The 20,467-nt window shown below is 38.0% G+C and overlaps 1 protein-coding gene across 5 annotated transcripts in view; it reads right to left on the reverse strand.

Annotated features, from left to right (window-relative positions):
- PBX3 (PBX homeobox 3) overlaps window positions 1-20,467 on the reverse strand; it is a 226,196-nt gene that overhangs the window by 24,431 nt on the left and 181,298 nt on the right. For all 5 annotated transcript variants that reach the window (XM_025360300.1, XM_025360296.1, XM_025360298.1 and 2 more), the window contains exons 4-5: window positions 14,567-14,757; window positions 8,408-8,543 (exon numbers count right to left, since the gene is read on the reverse strand). In XM_025360300.1, the coding sequence (XP_025216085.1) occupies window positions 8,408-8,543; window positions 14,567-14,757 (327 nt within the window). The remainder of the gene's footprint in view (window positions 1-8,407; window positions 8,544-14,566; window positions 14,758-20,467) is intronic.

Consider the following 20,467-nt stretch of genomic DNA (forward strand, 5'->3'; position numbering starts at 1 on the left):
TTGAGTGTGGCATCTGTTTTCTACTGGGACCCTGGCTTATTTATTGACCTATTAGCCTCAAATGCCTCATGGAAGCCAGGCCAACGGAAAGGTTAGACACAGTGCTGAGACTAGCATGAGAAAAACTGGTAAGAATACTCAACTGGAAGGAAGAAGAGAAGGAATAGGTAAAAGAAGGCAAAGGGGACAAAAAATGGAGGAACCACAATTTTGATTACGACTTCTTCCAGGTATAGGGAAACTCCAAAACACTAAATCTAAGCTGGAAATTGTCTCTCTCTCTCTTTTTTTTTTTTTTTTTTTTTTGAGACAGAGTCTCACTCGGTAGCCCAAGCTGGAGTGCAGTGGCATGATGTTGGTTCACTGCAACCTCCGCATCCAGGCTCAAGTGATTCTCCTCCCTCAGCCTCCTGAGTAGGTGGGACTACAGGCACGTGCCACCACGCCTGGCTAATTTTTTGTATTTTAGTAGAGACGAGGTTGCCCAGGTAGTTTTGAACTCCTGAGCTCAGGCGATCTGCCCGCCTCAACCTCCCAAAGTGCTGGGATTACAGGTGTGAACCACCATGCCCAGCCGGAAAAATTGTCTCTTTATCCTTTGTTTGGGTATCATATCAACTGCGTGTTAGAGATTTCCTCAAGATAGTCAATTCTAAAATAAATATAATATCTGATATTGCTGGAGCAAGCTTTAAGCACCACACTAATCATGGTGCTGATTGTCTGTAGAGAACAACAACAGCAACAAAAAAATCAGAAGCTTCTCTGTTTTCTTTAAATCTTGCAGATATGCCTCATCTGTACTTGGTGCTACAGCATCCTCAAAGCTCCCATCTTTTTACAACCTGCTCTTTTATTCTCGGCACACTGTTTAATGATGTCCCACCTCCACTGGGATACACAATCAGAGCTTTTAGAACAGAGGGTCTGTAGCTTTCTTTTAAGACATGTGAAAGAATCATTTTAACAAAATAAGTTGCCTTTTCCTTCAACTTGTTTCTGGTTTACCAACTGCATACTTGCAGTAGAAATCTACTTCTGCCTTCTGTCTACTGCCAAAGCAACTGAAAAGGCTTTTATGTATAGCTGAAAAAAAGTACTGTAATTTGATAGTCATCTTCTTTTTTCCTGCTCTAATTATTATTTTAACGGGCTTCTTCTTATTTCAATAGTTTTTTTAATAAGGAAATCTTACTTACAAATTTTAATTAGCTTACTGAATATTCACTGCTTTGGAGTAAGTAGTTTAATGAGTAAAGAGACCTCAGACTACTAACTAGCCTAGAGTCTCTAAAGTAGCTTAGCAGGAAAATGATGCAGCCCTAGTGATATAAGCCAAGGTCCGTACCTCACAAACCAGTACTCTGCAGCCTGGACCCTGGGGATGAATGAATCACATTGCCTCTTGCAGGAAAAAAAGTAAGACTTCAGTTTCTCCCCCTTTATTAAGAATCTCTGTGTAAAAATCCCCAAGTCCCCTACTCACTAAGGCTTGTGACCCCTGTCAAATCACTTAACTTCTCTGAACTTCAGTTTCCCCACCTGAATGGGTGAGATTGTGTTGGTATCTACATTAGACTATTATAAAAGCAGGTCTTATTTGCCACTTTAAGAGCTCTAAAATATGTTGATTGAATGAATAAATGAATGAGTCTTAATGCTGTCACTTAATCTCTCTACCATTTCTGGTTCTCATTTGTTTTTGTTTTTAAATCAATCCTTTCTTTACAATACATTTCAATTACGGTAGAAATGAAGAATAAGTTAACATTTTTCATTCTAAAAACACCTAGCAGAGAAAATACAGCCAGTAACTCAAATTCAAAATTGGAATTAGGAGAAGAATGAAGTTTTTTACGGCTTAATAACTCAAATAATCAATGTAAATTAGCTCTATTCCAAAAATTAAAATTATACTAATATCTGCTCTACTAATTAAGAGTATGTGACAATTTAAGTATGATTCTCAGTGCATATGACATGTGAAATAGTTTCTTCTTTTGTCAATTTTCAGGATGTTAGGTAAAAGGGGAACTCCAGCTTACTTAATCAAAGCAAGTCAAGAAATCAGAAATTTCAAGTTCTGGTTTAGCAAATCTCTTTCTCACACATCCTACATCCAATCTATCAGGAAACCCTGTACCTTCACAATTTATCCAGAACCCAGTCACATTTCATCATTTCTATAACAAATACTCACTTGAGTGAACACTCAAGTGTACCCCAACTGATATCTCTGCTTTCCCTTGCCTCCCAGGGTCTAATGTCAGTACAGCTGCCATGGTGATCCTATAAAACTTAAGTCAGATCCATGTCACTCCTCAGTTTCCCATCTCACAGTGAAAGCCCAAGTCATCACCATGGCCTAGAAGGCCCATGAACCATTTATTTCTTCCCCAGCATCTTTAACTTCATCGCCTACTACTTGTTCCCTTGCTTAGGGCACTTCTACCTCAGGGCCTCTGTACTTGCTGTTCCCTCTGCTAGAATGTTCCTCACTGATTATCCACATGACTTGTCTTCATCTCCTTCAATCTAACCAAAAGATACTTCCTCAGGAGGGGCTTTCTTTACCACCCTATTAAAAATTGCATCCTCTAACCCCTTCCCTCCTTTATTCGTCAAGAGTAACTATCACTTCGTAACTATCTTGTTTACTTATCTGTATACTCCCACAAAAATGTAAGTCCATGAGGGCAGGCTTGTTTTTGTTATGTAAGCAAACTCTTTAGTCAAATAAAATAAAAATATACAAAAAAGGGCCACACATCATAGGTAAAGAGTTTAATGAATTTTCATAAAGTGAACATATCCATGGAACTACCACTTAGATCGAGAAATACTTCTTCCTCCTTCCAATCACCATTCCCCCAAAGATAACTATTAATCTGATTTCTAACCCCAAGGTTAATTTTGCTTGTTTTTCTATTTTTTATAAATGAAATCAAGTTGGTTTTTCCATTTTTTATAAATGAAATCAAGCACTTCTTTTACTTAGCATTATGTAGTTACATGTGGTTATAGTTCATTCATTCTCATTGTTAAATAACATTCCAAATATACATAAATATACCACACATAAATATATCATACATAAATATTCCAAATATACATAAATATACCTATTTTCCTATTGATGGACATTTGCATTGTTTCTAGTTTTGGCTATTATGGATACTGTTACTAAGGATATTCCTACAGATATCTTTCAGTGAGTATATGTACACATTTCTATCAGTTAGGACACGGGTCTGTCTGGTTAAGTTCACTGATGTCTCTTTCATCCCTAGCATAGTATTCCGCACATAATCAGCATTATTCAATAAATATTTGTTAAACGAATGGAAACAGTCTTTTTAAATTCTGTTATTTAGATTTAATAACTGACATGAGACTTTCTTGCCTTATATATGCAGGTTTGTAATGCATAATAATTAATCTCTGTAAACCTGCCACTAAAATTAAGAAAGACTATTAGTAACACTGAAACTCCTTGATTGTTCTTTCTTGATCCCATATCATTGGATTCTTTTTTTTTTTTTTTTTTTTAGATGGAGTTTTGCTCTTGATGCCCAGGCTGGAGTACAAAGGCATGATCTCGGCTCACCCCACAACTTCCACCTCCTGGATTCAAGTGATTCTCCTGCCTCAGCCTCCTGAGTAGGTGGGATTACAGGTGTGCACCACCACGCCTGGCTACTTTTTGTATTTTTAGTAGAGGCAAGGTTTCTCCATGTTGGTCAGGCTGGTCTCAAACTCTCGATCTCAGGTGATCCACCCGTCTTGGCCTCCCAAAGTGCTGGGATTACAGGCGTGAGCCACCACACCCGGCCCTTTTTTAATTTTATTATTGCCTTTCTTCCTTTATGTTTAACCATATATAAGTGTCCCCTGACAATATGCTGTTTAGCTTGCTTGGTTTTAAACTGTAAAAATGTTATGTTACGTGTATTCTCCAATTTGCATTTTTCACTCAACATGAATTGATACATGTAGATCACTCTTTTTCCACTGCTATATAGTGTTCTATTGTGGGATTATAACAAAGCATATTTACTCATTTCTCCGGTCTGTGGACAAATGGTTTGTTTCAAATTTTTTGCCATTTCAAACAATGTTACTATGAATGTTCTTACCAGTGTTTCCTGAAATACAGACAAGAGGTATTCTAGAAATTGTGGGTTGAATGGTATATGCATGTTCAAATTTATAAAATAATGTCAGAAGTTTTCCGAAGTGACTATATCAATTTACATCCCTACCACCAATATTATAAGGGCTCCTACTGCTACACATTCTTGGTAGCAGAATGTGCCAAACTAGGAAATGTAAGTTATTTCACTGCAATTTTTAAATCACATTTTCCTGATAGCTAATAAGAATGAGGATCTTTTCATACAATTGACCATTTCTATTTTTTCTTCCATGAAATCCTTCTTTGACTCTCTTGCCTATTTTTGAAATAGGTTTTTTGCCTTTTCTTACTAATTTATAGGCACTCCTTATATTTTATGTTTTAATCCTCTGTTGTTTATACACCTGTAAGTATCTTTTTGCAGTCTGTGGACTGTCCCCACAGTTTAGAAAATATTTTATTTGAAAATAATTTCAAACATGCAAAAAAGCTGCAACAATAAAAATGACATAAAGAAATATCTGTATATGCCCTTCCCCTATTATTAACATTTTCCCCCATTTGTTTTATCTTTGTGGGCACTCATGCTCTCTGTGTGTATGTCTGTTCATATACACACATACACACATATACATGCAAACACACATTTTTTTTTTCTGAACATTTGAGGCTAGGTTACATACATCATGGTCCTTTACCCCTAAGTCAGTCAGTGTGTATTTGCTAAGTCTAGAGAGATTCTCTCACATAACCATAGTACAATTATCAATTTCAATTTACTTCAGTAAATTTAACCCAACAATATCCTTTATGGTATGGTTTTCCCTACAGTACAGAATCCAATCTAGGGTAAAGTATTGAAATTACTTGTCATATCTCTTTAGCTTCTTTTAATCTAGAACATTTCCATGGCCTTTCTTGGATGTTTTTAAAGAATAATGCTCCCTCCCTGCTTCTGTCCTCAGTAGAACATTCCTCATTTGGGGTTTGTCTGGTGTTGTCTTGTGATTAGATTCAGGTTACGTTCTTGGATGAAATACTACACCTAATGTCTGTCTGCTCCTCCTTGGTGATGTTGATTCTGATCACTTGGTCAAGTTTTTGTTCCATTTCTCCACTTTATTATTACTTTTTAAAAATCTCTTGCAACTTGTTCTTCATCTAAATTTTCCTCTAGATATAATATCTATTGATAATTATATCTGATCCAATCTTTACTCAATGGTTGTATCATGTTGATGTTTTCAGTCTTTATTAAGTACTTTGATAAACAAAAGTTCTACCATTGAATCTATCAATCTTTTCTTTTGTTCCTTACACATTTTATGTCCTGTTTAAGAAATTCTAGCCTGCCCTCACAGCACTAAAGATATTGCCTTACATTTCTTCTGAAGTTTCCCTATTATTATAAGCAGTTGCAGTAAATAATAAATCACAGTTTCATATATTCTACATCTAGTAAAATTAGTATTATTCCAGTTGCCTGTTTTCAGGGGGTTTCAATATTTTTGAAGTTAGTTTTCTCTATGAACAATTTCTGGATTCTAAATTTCATTGTATTTCAGTATGATTTACATTTTAAACAATATTTTTTTCTCTTTTGAAAGTAGTTAGCCAGGTGCAGTGGTTCATGCTTGTAATCCCAGCACTTTGGGAGGCTGAGGCTGGAGGATCACTTGAGGCCAGGAGTTCAAGACCAGCTTGGACAACAGGGTGAAACCCTGTCTGTACAAAAAATTAAAAAATTAGCTGGGTGTGGTGGCATGCCTGTAGTCCTAGCAATCAGGAGGCTGAGGCAGGAGGATTGCTTGAGCCCAGGAGTTCAAAGTTACAGTTCAAACATACCCTGCACTGCAGCCTGTGTGACAGAGTGAGACCCTGTCTTAAAAAAAGAAAAAGCAAAAGCAGTTGACCTGTCAGGCCTGGAACAGAAATTCTTTGCTTTCACTTTTTAAAAACTTAAACAAAAGGCCGTTAATTTATAAGCATAAAATTTATAAGCATAACTTATTTCTGAAATTCTGTGTTTGAAAGGCTGACCTGGAAGAAACAAGGTCAGAAAGTTTGCTTTTTAGACAAAGTAATAGAGCTATATCTATATTATTTCTACCTCTGTACCTTTTTCTCAGCAATTGCTAAAAAAAAAAAAAATCAAAACATAATAAAGCTATTTTTCCATAGAAAACAAGTGAAATAAATTTAGTAATTAACTATTTTAAAAAACACACACTGGTAAATGGGTTCCTAGGCTATTTTAGAAGTTAAAACTCCCTAGTTCAGAATAGCCAGAAGGAAACCTTTTTATCACTTATTCCACAAGTGTGTACTGAGCACACTCTACACTACACACGAAGTGTGAAGTACTACAGCTAATGAAAACTCCAGATTTCATTGTTTTTGAAATAGATGATATGAATCTGTGTTATTCTCTAATGGTGCATATATTATAGAAGTGTTTTTAAAAACAAGCAAGAAAATACCTTAAATTCATCCACAAACATTCAAATTCTAAGTCAGAGAGTGGTTGTGAGAACAGGAAAACCAGACGTGGCATCATCATCTGGTGTTTGGCATGAACCTAACCCTTTCATTAATGTTCAGGGAAAAGGCACTCACCATAAAACCCTACTTGAAACGATTCTTCTTTTAATTTTGTCTTCTCCAGCTAACCCAGCATATCATACTATTCCTCCATATTTCATATGGAAGTAAGTAACCCAGTTTGTAATGTTTTATATAATATATGTCTATGTAAGCTGGTAATCCAAATCAGTTATATTCCATTTCTAACTGCGTACAAAGAAATCAAGATATACCATTTCATAAGAGAAATGACAATAAACCTTGAATGAAATCTTAGTTATGAATCAAAGCTTGCTCTTGAGTTTCTACAGAAAATAATGCCAAAAGAAGAGCTGGAAATCATCTTACACCCAGGCCCTATTCCCTTAAATAACAATGACTTCATACACTGACATGAGACCCTCATTGGAACTTGAAGGGGATCTTTAGTATCTTGAACTTTATCTACAGCACGAGTATTTATTTAGAAACTACTTATAAAAATGGTTTCATGTGACCCCTAGTGAACACTGAAATTTTTGACAAGGGTCAGCTTTTCCTTAAGTTTCACTACAAAAACTGGTTGGTAAACTGCTGCTTTTGCATGCTATAAAGACATGCTCTTCAAATGTCATCTATTAACAATAATATGAACATTTAAATAAATTTGTATTTTAGAGGTAATGCTAATAGGATATATTTATGTTCTAAAGAGGTACAGGTGTTTGCTAATTTATTTGTTTCCAATCCTCAGTCCAAATACCAGTCTATTTGACTAAAACTGAATGTATTTTTGTTAGAATATGACAACTAACTTCAGGGTCAGAAATTATTACAAATAAACTTTTTTTTAAAACCCCAAAACCAAAACCCTGAAAGCATGAATTTAATTCTCGTGTTTAATGGATAACAAGGAAGCAAAGAAATCCTTGGGACTCAAACATTGTAGTATGTTACCAAGAAAGGGCCTGGTGAATTCCTCAAAGCTTTCACCAAAGAGTTATATTAAATTTCCTTTCGGCAACAAAATAAATTGGTTTCTTGCTGGTAGAAGCTTAGGTCAGTCATCTAAATCAGCGAAATCAGGAATACATGCCATTTACTGGAGAGTCACTTAAGTGTAAACTGCGTCTCTCCCCATGGCATGTTTATGTCCTCTCTAGAGAAGATTTACACTGGGGAATGGGGGTGGTGGTGGTCTTGATTCCTTGCCACTTAGGGTTTTTAAAAATTATCAAAGGTTGGCCGGGCGCGGTGGCTCAAACCTGTAATCCCAGCACTTTAGGAGGCCGAGACAGGCGGATCACGAGGTCAGGAGATCGAGACCATCCTAGCTAACCTGGTGAAACCCCGTCTCTACTAAAAAAATACCAAAAAAAACTAGCCGGGCGAGGTGGCGGGCCCTGTAGTCCCAGGTACTCTGGAGGCTGAGGCAGAAGAATGGCGTGAACCCGGGAGGCGGAGCTTGTAGTGAGTCAAGATCCGGCCACTGCACTCCAGCCTGGGCGACAGAGAGAGACTCTGTCTCAAAAAAAAAAAAATTATCAAAGGTTTAAAATCTTGCCTAAAACTGTAGAAATATCTACATTTTCTTTGTATCTTTTTTGATGACAGAACATTTGGATATGAAATTTGATTATAACGCCTTGAGGGAGGAATGGGGTTCCTGTATCCACAGGGAACAAGACAGACCCATGGGTCCTTTCTCACCTGTGACACTGTGATGCTGCATTTCTTGGCCAGCTCCTCTTTGGCTTCTTCACTGGGGTAGGGGTTGCTGAGGTGTGAGTAAAAATATTCATTCAAGATTTCTGTGGCCTGTTTACTGAAGTTACGCCTTTTCCGTCTATGATAAGAGTGAAAAAAAAAGAATTGCAGTTACAATCAACATTAATCTAAGAGGGATAGGTTAATTAGGATGATACCAAAAAAGTAGATTTCTCTCTTTAAACATCCTTACGTTCTAATTTATTTCTATAATATTGTAAGTTATGTTCTAGACATCCTCCAAAGCGTTATCCAACTCATTTTAAGATGTAGGATCACTGAGAAAAATACCAGACTATGAAACACAATTAATTGTGCTTCATTCTTCGAGGACCTAATATTTTAGGTATTCAATGAAGATCCAGTGAGAACAAACAAGGGCTATCAGAGAGCTTACAGGGAAGAGGACTGGGCAGAGGAAGAGTTCTGAAACAGAAATATCTTGTCTAAAGGGTTAGAGCAGGTTGGAGCACTGTAAAAGGGAATGTGTGAGATGTGTCTGGAAGGATGGGCAGGGGGCAGATTATAGAAGCTCAAGGGACTCTATAAGAATTTTTGGATTTTATGCTGAGTGCAATAGGAAACTATTAAAGGTTTTAAGTTTCATGTTTTTAAAAGATCATTCTGATTGCTGAGAATAGTTGGAGGAGGGCATGAAAAGAACTGCAAAGCCCATTTTAGGAGATGACTGCACTGGTCAAAATGAAGATGATAGTAACTTGGCACAAGGTGAGAGCAATGAAAATAAGATTCAAGATCTACTTGAAAGGTAAAAGCAATAGGACCTGATGATGTATTGAATGGGAGGAGTGAGTGAGGTAGATAGAGAAGGAAGTTTAGGGGAAAAAAAAATACATCGGGAAGGATTTCTAGGTTTTTCTGCTTAAGCAACTGCCTGGACTGGGGTATGATTTTCTTCACTAGGCAAATAGGAGAGAACAAAAATTTTTCTTTTGTTTTTGTTGGGAAGGGGGCAACAGAATTTCAAAAGATCAAGCATTTATTAACAATATATTTCAAGTAGCAAAAATGTCATTTATATTTGGGTTTTGTTATTAAGATTTTAAAGAATTCCAGCCTGAAAATTATCATTTGTCAGAATTCACTTTCAATTAAGTACCCCAGTAACTAGAAAATACCTTCCCCAGATAATTTTCTTAATACTCTCTTCCAAATAATCTTAATTCTTCTCAACTGTGATATCCCACAGTCAGAAAAGACAAAGTCAGTAGGCTGTTGTAAAGGTATGCACTGTATGAGATTCTTCTAGTCAAAATGATGTCACTCATATGGCAGGTTAAGTATGTCATCTACATTTCAACATTGAGGGAGAGTCAAGGGAGCAAGAAATCTAGGTCTGATCAAAACAACTCAGGTTTTAGTCCTGAAATTTCTTAATTTCAATAATTTTTAGGAGGGTTAAACTATTGTTTTCTGGGAGATGAAGATGAGATTCAAGATCTATTTGGGGATTACAGTCAACAGGATTTGATGATGAACTGGATGGGAAGGTGGTAAGGGAAGACAGAGAAGGAAGGGAATGAGGACAAATACACCAAAAAGAAGGCCAGTTAGCATTTTTGCAGGAGTCATGTGTTGCTTGAAGAGAAAGACAAGGTCCCAAGGTGAGAGCACGTTGAAGAGGTACACTCTGATGAGTAGGTGCATGGGTAAGGTCTAGACTAGATACTGAAAATGCCAAATTTACGGGCATTATCTGACCCATAGACATTATTTGTTGAGACCACACAGTAATTACTTGCTCATAAAAATCTAGGTTTCTGACTTCTTATGAAATTAGGATACCAGCCATACTGGGCCCACATTCTTAGAAGGCAGCTCTAGGCTAAAGCTGAGTAATAGTGCCCCCTTAGATATGCACCTGCCTGCTCTAACCCTCCTTGTCCCTCTCTGTATCCCTGATCCAGCCACTCTACTCAATTCCACTATATGTAAGCATGTGAGTCTGTGACTCCTAGTATAAAACATGGAGCCCAGGAGCAAGGCCCAGGGTAGATGGGAATAGATGACACAAGTGTATCTCTTTGGGAAATAGGGACATGTGAAAGGAGGATCAAAAAGAAATATGTCTAGGAAAGCAAAGAGAAGTTTGGCTCACATCACTTTTGCCCAGGGGTGGTTTTTAACAAACATCAAAACACCTCAGAGAACAAACAGAATAGCTCACTGGACATTCTGGCTGTGTCCAAACTATAGCACTTCTACTGGAAGAGGAGACAGACCCACACAAATTTATTCTTAAATGTTTTGCATTGGTGCATGCTTCGTCTTCTCCAATTATGAAGAAAACATGAGCATGGGAAGTCAGAGTGAGCAAGGGAATCATATATCTGACTGAGCATGTTTGCCTAGAGCAGAGCCCCTTGCCTTCTCAGTGCAGAGGGCTTGCTGGGAGGCACTACAAGAATAGATGGAATCAAAGCTCAGTATTTGCATTCACTCGAAGGCACAGGAGAGAACTTGGTCTTACACGTTATTTTTTAGAAAACATCCTGTAGAAAATGCCCATTAAGCATTTCCCCTCAGTTTCACTCCCCCAGGATTCACCACACTCTAAATGGCTATGCCTCAGGCCAGTGTGCAGTGGCACATCAGTCCAGGCCTGTGTCCCATCAGCATCACAACATTACTAACAGCAATCTCTGCGGGAGAAGAGACTCTGCTCCAAGCTCTGCCACTCTCTCATTCTGGCTCTGCTCACTCTAGGCTGTTAATATACTTTCTCTTCATGGAAGAAAAATAAATTATTTAGGTGTATACATTATGAATGCAGTTATTAAAAAAATAAGCATGCATGTTGACAAGAATGGGAAAGCATCAGCAGAAATAAGGAGAGCAATTATGTTAGAAAATATTCCTTTCTATCAGACATATGTTTTACTATCTTTGTTACATTAGGCTTTTTAATAAAATGTTCAAATTTGACAAATAATTTTAAAATGTTTTTTGTCTTCTGATACTACCTCTCTAACCCTGATTTAAGCTGTTACAAAGTATTAAGTGGAATTATTCATTCATCTGGCCAGTCAATAAATTATTTTTGGTAGCCTCTAACATATAAGTCATTTGCTAGAATTGTGGGGAATGCAAATGTGTAAGTCTTGGCTGTTGCTTTCAATGACACTGTGGCTTACTAAGGGAGAGAAGAAATGTTCATGAAAAACTACAAGAAAAGGGAGTCTACAGGAAGTTCAGTCTGAATAGTTGTATAAACATAGTATAAGTGTTCAAGGGAAGGAAGGGCTAGTTCAGTGGGGTGATTAAGGTGGATTTTCAGAAAAGCGAGCATTTAGACCAGACCTGGAACGATGAGCAAAATCTCACTAGATCCAACAAGTACAAGCACTGGTTCCATTCCGGGCTCCATTCCAGATACCCTCACAGAGGATGACTCATTACTGGTAACCAGCTTAGAGAGACGGTTTGTTGTGGGAGCCAGGGAAGTAAGTGGTTAGACTCAGGAAAAGAACGAATTCTAAGCAGTAGAAACATAATTCCATGAAGCATTTCATTTTTGGAAGAAATACAGGAAAGAACAATTTAGTGATATATAAATAAGAACACTGAAAATGTTCAAACTCTGATCTAATAATTCCATTTCTAAGAATTGATCCTTAGGAAATAATCCTAAAGACCAAAAAGGTTTAATCCATGAAGATTTTCATTAAAATGTTAGTTTCAATAAAAATCTATCTAAAATAGTACCCTCTACATTTTCTCTCCCCTTGACTTGCTTTATTTTTCTGCATACCACTTACCACCCTATTACATTTCATTACATTATTAAATACAGTGTTATGGCATATTTGTTCACTTGTCTACTGTCTGTTTCCTTAAGTAGAATATAAGCTCAATTGGGGCAAGTATGTTAACCTGTCTTGTTTACCAATATATCCTCAGTACCAATAAATATTTGTGGAAGGAAGAAAGGAAGAAATTATACGAAAATTAATAGTTGGTTGGGCATGGTGGCTCCTGCCTGTAATCCCAGCACTTTGGGAGGCAGGACAGCTTGAGCTCAGAAGTTCAAGACCAGCCTGGGTAACATGGTGAAACACCATCTCTACAAAAAATACAAAAATTATCCGAGCATGGTGACACAGGCCTCCCAGCTACTCGGGAGGCAGAGGCAGGAAGATCACTTGAGCCTGGGAAGTCGAGGCTGCAGTGAGCCATGAGAGCATCATTTACTGCACTCCAGCCTGGGTGACAGAATGAGACCTTCTCTCAAAAATAAAAAACAAAGAAAAGAAAAGAAAAAGAATAATTAATGGAGACAAATTAAATGCTCAAAAATAAGAGAATGCTAAGGACATTATTTATTTTATATACATTTGGTAACTTCAATTGTTAAAATGCTATTTATAATTAGAGCTTATACTACATGGAAATGTTTACGTATTCATGGTAAATTTTTTAAAAAGCAGACCAGACTGTGTAAACTGATCCATCACAGAAATATTTCTTTTAAAAAGCCCCCAAACAAAAAGAGAGAGAATACTGTAAAACATTTATAGTGATTTTTTTTTCTTTAGGTAATAAAAATGAGGTTAACTTTTATCCTTTATCCTTTTATTCCATATATTTTCCAAACTTTCCATAGTGAGCTTGGCATTTTTTAAATAGAAAAAAGAATAATAAAATCTTCACAACAACAAAGAAGCAATGCAGACAGGGACAGGCCTTAAATGTCAGGATAAGGAGTGTACATGTGAAGTATGCATATATCCAGCATTGGAAAACTACCGTGGTTTTTAAGCAAAGCAATCAGAGTAGCACAGTGATGTTATAGAAACAAACAAGGGATATGGAGGATGGGCTGCAGGGCAGTAGGACTGGAGACAGGGAGACTAGCAGGTACTGTGCTAGTTCACGTACAAAAGGATGGACAGGAACTGAGACGGAAAGAAAGAGCTACCATGAAAAACACTGAAAATGCTCCACACACTTTGTTTTCCACTCGAGAAGCTATCTTAGTCATTTCCTTTAATATTGTGAGATTTGGATGATAATTATCACCTCTGTCAGATTCCATGGTAGAAGAAAGAAAAACAAAACAGAAACTCCTTTCCAAAGCTGCAGATTGATCATAAGCTTTGGCAATGCCCCGAGAGGCATCCCTACAGAGGCAGCGTACACTAGGACGTTGACAATTCTTCTGTTCTGTCACTCAGTAGGTCACCACATACAATTTATTACCATATACAATATATTACCTAACTCCTGTGAAACTTGGGGAAAGCTTCGGATAAAGGGAAATTTTCATCCTTACAGGAAAAATGATAGGCTTTCTTTCTTGATTTGGATATACAGACTCTGGAGCTTTGTGGTAACTGCTATTAACTGAAATGCCTCTTCCTTCTTAGGAGTATCAATATCTCCAAGTATTTTCTGATAATATGCACAAGCAGTGTAACATTAAGAAACTCTTAGAAAATACCCCTTGTTAAAATAGTTATATGCAGAAAACTATCCTTAAAAACACTTTTAGCCGGGCGCGGTGGCTCACGCCTGTAATCCCAGCACTTTGGGAGGCCGAGGCGGGCGGATCACAAGGTCAGGAGATCGAGACCACGGTGAAACCCCGTTTCTACTAAAAATACAAAAAAAATTAGCCGGGCGCGGTCGCGGGCGCCTGTAGTCCCAGCTACTCAGGAGGCTGAGGCAGGAGAATGGCGTGAACCCGGGAGGCGGAGCTTGCAGTGAGCCGAGATTGCGCCACTGCACTCCAGCCTGGGCGACAGAGCGAGACTCTGTCTCAAAAAAAAACAAAAACAAAAACAACAAAACACTTTTTAGCATCAGAATGGAAAGGCTACATATTCCTAAAGCCATCAGCAGAGACGCCAATCCTATTCATTTCCTGAGTCACTAAACTGGCAACTAACCCACACTACACTACCATTCCCAGACAGGAAAGCTTGACAGCACAGGCACCATGAGTTGAATTACCTGTCCATTGCACAAAAGAGCTCATATGGCCAAAAGAATTTAAGACCAATGGGTCAGTTTTACAGAAAAGAATATACAAGGAGTGAAAGATGGGGGAAAGCCATGCAATAGATTTATGGCTTCACATACCTAGCATCGAGGAATCTTGATCTTAAAATCATAACTGCTTCACAAGTGCTTTGTTTGAGTTGCATTTGAATGGAACTAAATTTTCGATGGATGATGCCCACCATTCTTTCAATCTCTTTTGGAGAAATGGGACGTGTTCTACTCTGTTCTCGGAGAAGGTTCATCACATGTGTAGTAAATTCATTACATGCCTGTAACGGGAAAAAAAAATCACTCCTTTGGAAACTGATATTTTATATTATCACATAAAGAGATTAACTCATCTGAATTTACACCTCATTTGCAATCACCAATAGCATTACACAGTGTGTAGGGTAAAAGAAAACTAAGACACTTTTAAAATAGTAGTAATAGTAGTTAAAGCAGCAAGAATTTTGAAACCGTGCATGGTCAGATGTGCAAGGGAGATAGCATTCAGCTGCTCTTCCCACCCACCCCTGTCCAGTTCCAAAATGATGTTTTCCTATTCGAGGATGCTCCCTACCAATTCCCATATACAAATAAAAATATATGTTAATTGTTAATACTAAGTACCACCTATTTTCTCTGGGGTTTTACATTTAGTCAACAAATGCTTACTGAACAACTACAAAGTTCAAACTCTTGCCAGTGCTGTAAGGGACATAGAAATGAGTAAGATGCAGGCCTGGCCTCTGGTGAGAAAAAATATATAAAAAACTAATTCAGTGCAAAGACTAACAGGAAGATATTAATAAGTTCCAAGGAAGGAATATTCTCATCTGTAGGCTTCATGGATTGAGCTTTAAAGAATAGGTAGCATCTTTGAAACGTAGATAAAGATGGAAGTCAGGAGGAATTTCAGGCACTAGAAATAACAGTATATTGCAAGTTCAGAATATGGCAAGTAGGAATACAGATAATATGTAAAGAAGCAAAAAGGATTCAGGCTTGAATTAGCACATAAAGGGCCTTGCATGCCAAGCATTCCAACGACCTATTACAATTTAGCTGTAGTGCAGGCCTTTAGTGGATATAAGCCATCTCTGTAAAGCAGCTCAACTCTTCAAGAGATGTCCAACAGAAAATAAGGATCAGATTTGGGTCTCAAACTTTTTAGTTAACAATCCTCAGACATTGTCTCTTTCAGTACATACACACACACACACACAAACACACACACACACAGGTTTCCCCTAAAATTCAGAGTCTCTCTTTGTCACCTAGGCTGGAGTGCAGTGGTATGATCATAGTTCATTGCAGCCTCAAGCTCCTGGGCTCAAGCAATCCTCCCATCTCAGCATTCCAAGTAGCTGTGATGATAGGCATGTGCCACCATACCCAGCTAATTATTTATTTATTTATTTTTTTGTAGAGACGGAGTCTCACTCTGTTACCCAGGCTGGAGTGCTGGAGTGCAGTGGTACAATCTCGACTCACTGCAACCTCCACCTCCCAAGTTCAAGCAATTCTCCTGCCTCAGCCTCCCAAGTAGCTGGGACTACAGGTGCACATCACCACACCCAGCTAATTTCTTTTAGTCGAGATGGGGTTTCACCATGCTGCCCAGGCTGATCTCAAACTCCTGAGCTCTGACAATCTGCTCACCTCGGCTTCCCAAAGTGTTAGGATTACAGGCGTGAGCCCTCGCGCCTGGCCCCCAGCTAATTTTAAAATCTTTTTTTAGAGTCAGGGTCTTGCTATGTTGCTCAGACTTGTCTCAAACTCTTGGCCTAAAGAGATCCTCCCACCTCAGCCTCCTGAGCTGCTAGGATTACAGGTGTGTGCCACTGCATCCAACTTCATCTATATTCTCTTTGATTTATAAATCTGTATAACTGGGCCTACACTGAAATCCGGTACTGCCCTGGTAAATAAAGCATCAGTTTATACTCCTGAAGAAGAAGAGTCTCTTCTGGCATTTTTCTTAAAAACGCAGGATGGGAAATTCTGCATCTTACTGCATGGGTGTCCCTGATACAGTGAGCAGACAGAACAATCACTAATTAATGTAAGATGTGTTTGGAAGTTATGATAATGTCCACTTCCCTACAGATATCCTGAACACTGCTTACATATAGCACACGATGGTTTTTCTAACTGCTCATTGGAGGACTAACCTTTCCTGTACACTGTGTATTTCACTTACTCTACGCTTTTACAGAGCTTTCCATAAATATTTCTAAGATAAGGTAAAATGAGTCTTACTATGTAAAGTTTTTTCAAAAATGTTTTAAGCCGTAGGAAATATTACATTCCTTGCGAGTGGTGACACTATATGATACAGGATTCTTCAGAGTGTAGAATTATGCAATATACATATCTAATAAACATCTACAAATTGGTGGGCTTTTTAATACTACAATTCAAGAGTGACAGTTATGTTGGTTAATAGCCATAAATTCATTATCCCTGAACCATAAGAGAAGAATTCTTAATCTGCAGTCAATGGATAGGTTTAGAAGGTCAATGACCTCCTGAAATCCTATACAAGTTGTGTGAATATTAATAATTCTGATGAATCTGTGAAGTTTTTGTTTTCTTTTCAGATTCTCAGTCTATAATTTTAAAAGGTTAGTAATCATTATCCTAGGATATGACATAGTAAAACATTAAGCAATATTGTAGACTAAAACCACAAGTTGAAGGCAGAAACCAAGATTTTAAAAAATAAATTTAAGATCTTCCCCACTATATTATCAATTTATTTTATTATTTTTTTTTGAGATGGAGTTTAGCTCTTGTTGTCCAGATTGTAATGCAATGGCACGATCTTGGCTCACTGCAATATCTGCCTCCCAAGTTCAAGCTATTCTCCTGCCTCAGCCTCCCAAGTAGCTGGGATTACAGGCGTGTGTCACCACGCCCGGGTAATTTTTTTTTGTATTTTTAGTAGAGATGGGGTTTCGCCATGTTGGTCAGGTTGGTCTTGAACTCCTGACCTCAAGCGATTTACCTGCCTCAGCCTCCCATAGTACTGGGATTATAGGCGTGAGCCTGTAATAAACAGTACATGGCCTATTTATTTGAGACAGTTTCATTCTGCTGCCCAGGCTGGAGTGCAGTGGCACGATCTTGGTTTACTGCAACCTCCGCTTTCCGAGTTTGAGCGATTCCCATGCCTCAGCCTTCCAAGTAGCTGGGATTACAGGTGTATGCCACTGTGCCCAGCTAATTTTTTTTTTTTTTTTTTTTTTTTGAGATGGAGCCTTGGTCTGTCGCCCAGGCTGGAGTGCAGGGGTGCGATCTTGGCTCACTGCAAGCTCCGCCTCCTGGGTTCGCACCATTCTCCTGCCTCAGCCTCCTGAGTAGCTGGGACCACAGGCGCCCGCCACCACGCCCGGCTAATTTTTTGTATTTTTAGTAGAGACAGGGCTTCACTGTTTTAGCCAGGATGGTCTCGATCTCCTGACCTCATGATCTGCCCACCTCAGCCTCCCAAAGTGCTGGCATTACAGGTGTGAGCCACTGCGCCCAGCTAATTTTTGTATTTTTGGTAGAGACAAGCTTTTACCATGTTGGCCAGGCTGGTCTCAAACTCCTGACCTCAAGTGATCCGCCCACCTCGGCCTCCCAAAGTGCTGGGATTACAGGCATGAGCCACCATGCCCGGCCTATATTATCAATTTGAACAATTTTATGCCAAATTAGAAACAAGTGGTCACCCTACCAGTAAATATATATATATATATATATATCTTTTTCTTGAACTTTCCCTAAGGAGATGTTTATATAATTTCCAAGTTATATAACGTGGCCAACTCTAGCCTTCAGTATTCTCATGAGTAAAACAACAATAATTGAACTAGAACTATTCCCAAACTGGGATTAACAAATTCTACAGTTCTACAGCTAGTTCCATAGAATGTTAACTAATGGTCCAACAATATGGTATGTTTGGGATATGCTGGGTTAACCAAAATCTTAAAAAATGTTTGTGGATAAGACTCTTCAGTATTTCTATCCCAATATTTGTAATAAATCTTCAAGAAGAAACAGTATATCCAACTTTTTCCCAAATAAATGTGGCCAAAAACTTTCTCTCTAGAGTAATACTGTCCAATAGAAATATATTGTGAGACACATATTAAATTTTTAAATTCTCAGTAGCCATATTAAAAAATAAAATACAAAGAATTAGGTGAAATTAATTAACAATATATTTCATTTAACCCAATATATAAAAAATAACCTGGCCTGGGCAACATGGCAAAATTCTGTCTCTAACAAAAATATAAAAACTTAGCTGGACATGGTGGCACGCCTATGGTCCCAGCTACTTGGGAGGCTGAGGTAGGAAGATCACTTGAGCCTAGGAGGCAGAGGCTATAGAGAGCTGAGATTGTGCCACTGCATCCAGCCTGGGTGGCAGAGTGAGAGAAAGAAAAGAAAGAAAAAAAAGAAGGGAAGGGAAGGGAAGGGAAGGGAGAGAAGGGAAGGGAGGGGAGGGGAGGGGAGGGGAGAAAACTGTTAATGAGGTATTTCATTCTTTTTTTGTACTCTTTGAAATCTAGTGTGTATTTTACATTGACAGCACATCTCAATTCAGACTAGTCAGACTTCAAGTGCTCATTAGCTACATGTGGCTACTGGTTGCTATATTCAGCAGCACAGCTCTATGGTATCTTGTGGACCAATGTGCTAGGAAAAAATCTTTGGGAAATGCTATGCTAGGTAATCTTTGATACATTTAAAAATTTTTCACCACCATACATTCACACAAACACAATAAAAGCCCATTTGACTTAGGAATGTCCTTGATGAAGCAATATAAATTATTCATCTTATTACCTATAAACCTTTGAGTATGTCTTTAATATTGTGTGTGTCAAATGGGAAGCACACAAAAAAAGCTCTTGTATTGCACACTGAAGGAGGACTGTCTTGAGAAAGAGCACTTTTACGGTTAAGTAATGAGCAGAAGTCAATTTTTTCATGGAACACCATTTTTACTTGGAAACAAGTATGAAAAATTATGATTATATGTAGTTGGGTATTTGGCAGATGTTCTCTCAAAAATGAAACAAGTGAGCCTTCCATGTCAAGGAAAACAGCTGAGAGAATTATGCCAATTAAAAAATTTGAGTTTTCAAGTGAAAATCAGAATTTTGAAAAACTTGCCTCCACCACTGTAAGCTTAACAGTTTCCCAGTAGACTTTCTGATGAATTCAGAGTTGATATTCATAAATATGATATTTTGACATTATATAATGAAATGTGTCAAAATTTGTAAGATATGCATAATTCAGTAAACCTGTACTTTCCAAATGATCAACGCATGATGTCACAAAAGCATACATAGGTACAAGAGACATTCAAAGTGAAAACCAGACCAGTGATCTTAAAGAAAGAGTACAAAAAGTTAACTGACATGGTTTCAGGTTTCTCATTGCAACATACTTTTACAAAACTATAACTTGTCAAGTTTTGGTGTAATATCAAAAAAGAGTATTCACAATTATCTGAAAAGGCTATTAAAATCTCTTTTGCAATGACATATCTGTGTGAGGTCAAATGCTCTTCATATATTTCAACCATATGACAACAGTTGACTGTATGAGACTCAAGCTGACTTCTATCAAGCCCATAGTGAGTTTGCAAAAATGAAAAAGCAAGGCCATTCTTCTCACTAAATTTTAAGGTTTTTTGTTTTTTAAAAAAGTTATTTAGGTTAACATATAATAGCTTGTTGATATTTTTAAATTAATTAGGGCTGGCCATGGTGGCTCATGCCTATAATTCTAGCACTTTGTTGGGGCAAAGTGGGAGTACTGCTTGAGCCCAGGAGTTCAAGACCAGCCTGGGCAACACAGCAAGATCTCATCTGTATAAAACAAATTTAAAAATTAGCCAGGCATGGTAGCACACACCTGTGGTCCCAGATATTAGGGGGTGCTGGGGCAGGAGGATTGCTTGAGCCCAGAAGATCAAGGCTGAAGTCA

This window comes from Theropithecus gelada, chromosome 15 (assembly GCF_003255815.1).
Source record: "Theropithecus gelada isolate Dixy chromosome 15, Tgel_1.0, whole genome shotgun sequence".
In the NCBI taxonomy this organism is placed as follows: Eukaryota; Metazoa; Chordata; class Mammalia; order Primates; family Cercopithecidae; genus Theropithecus; species Theropithecus gelada.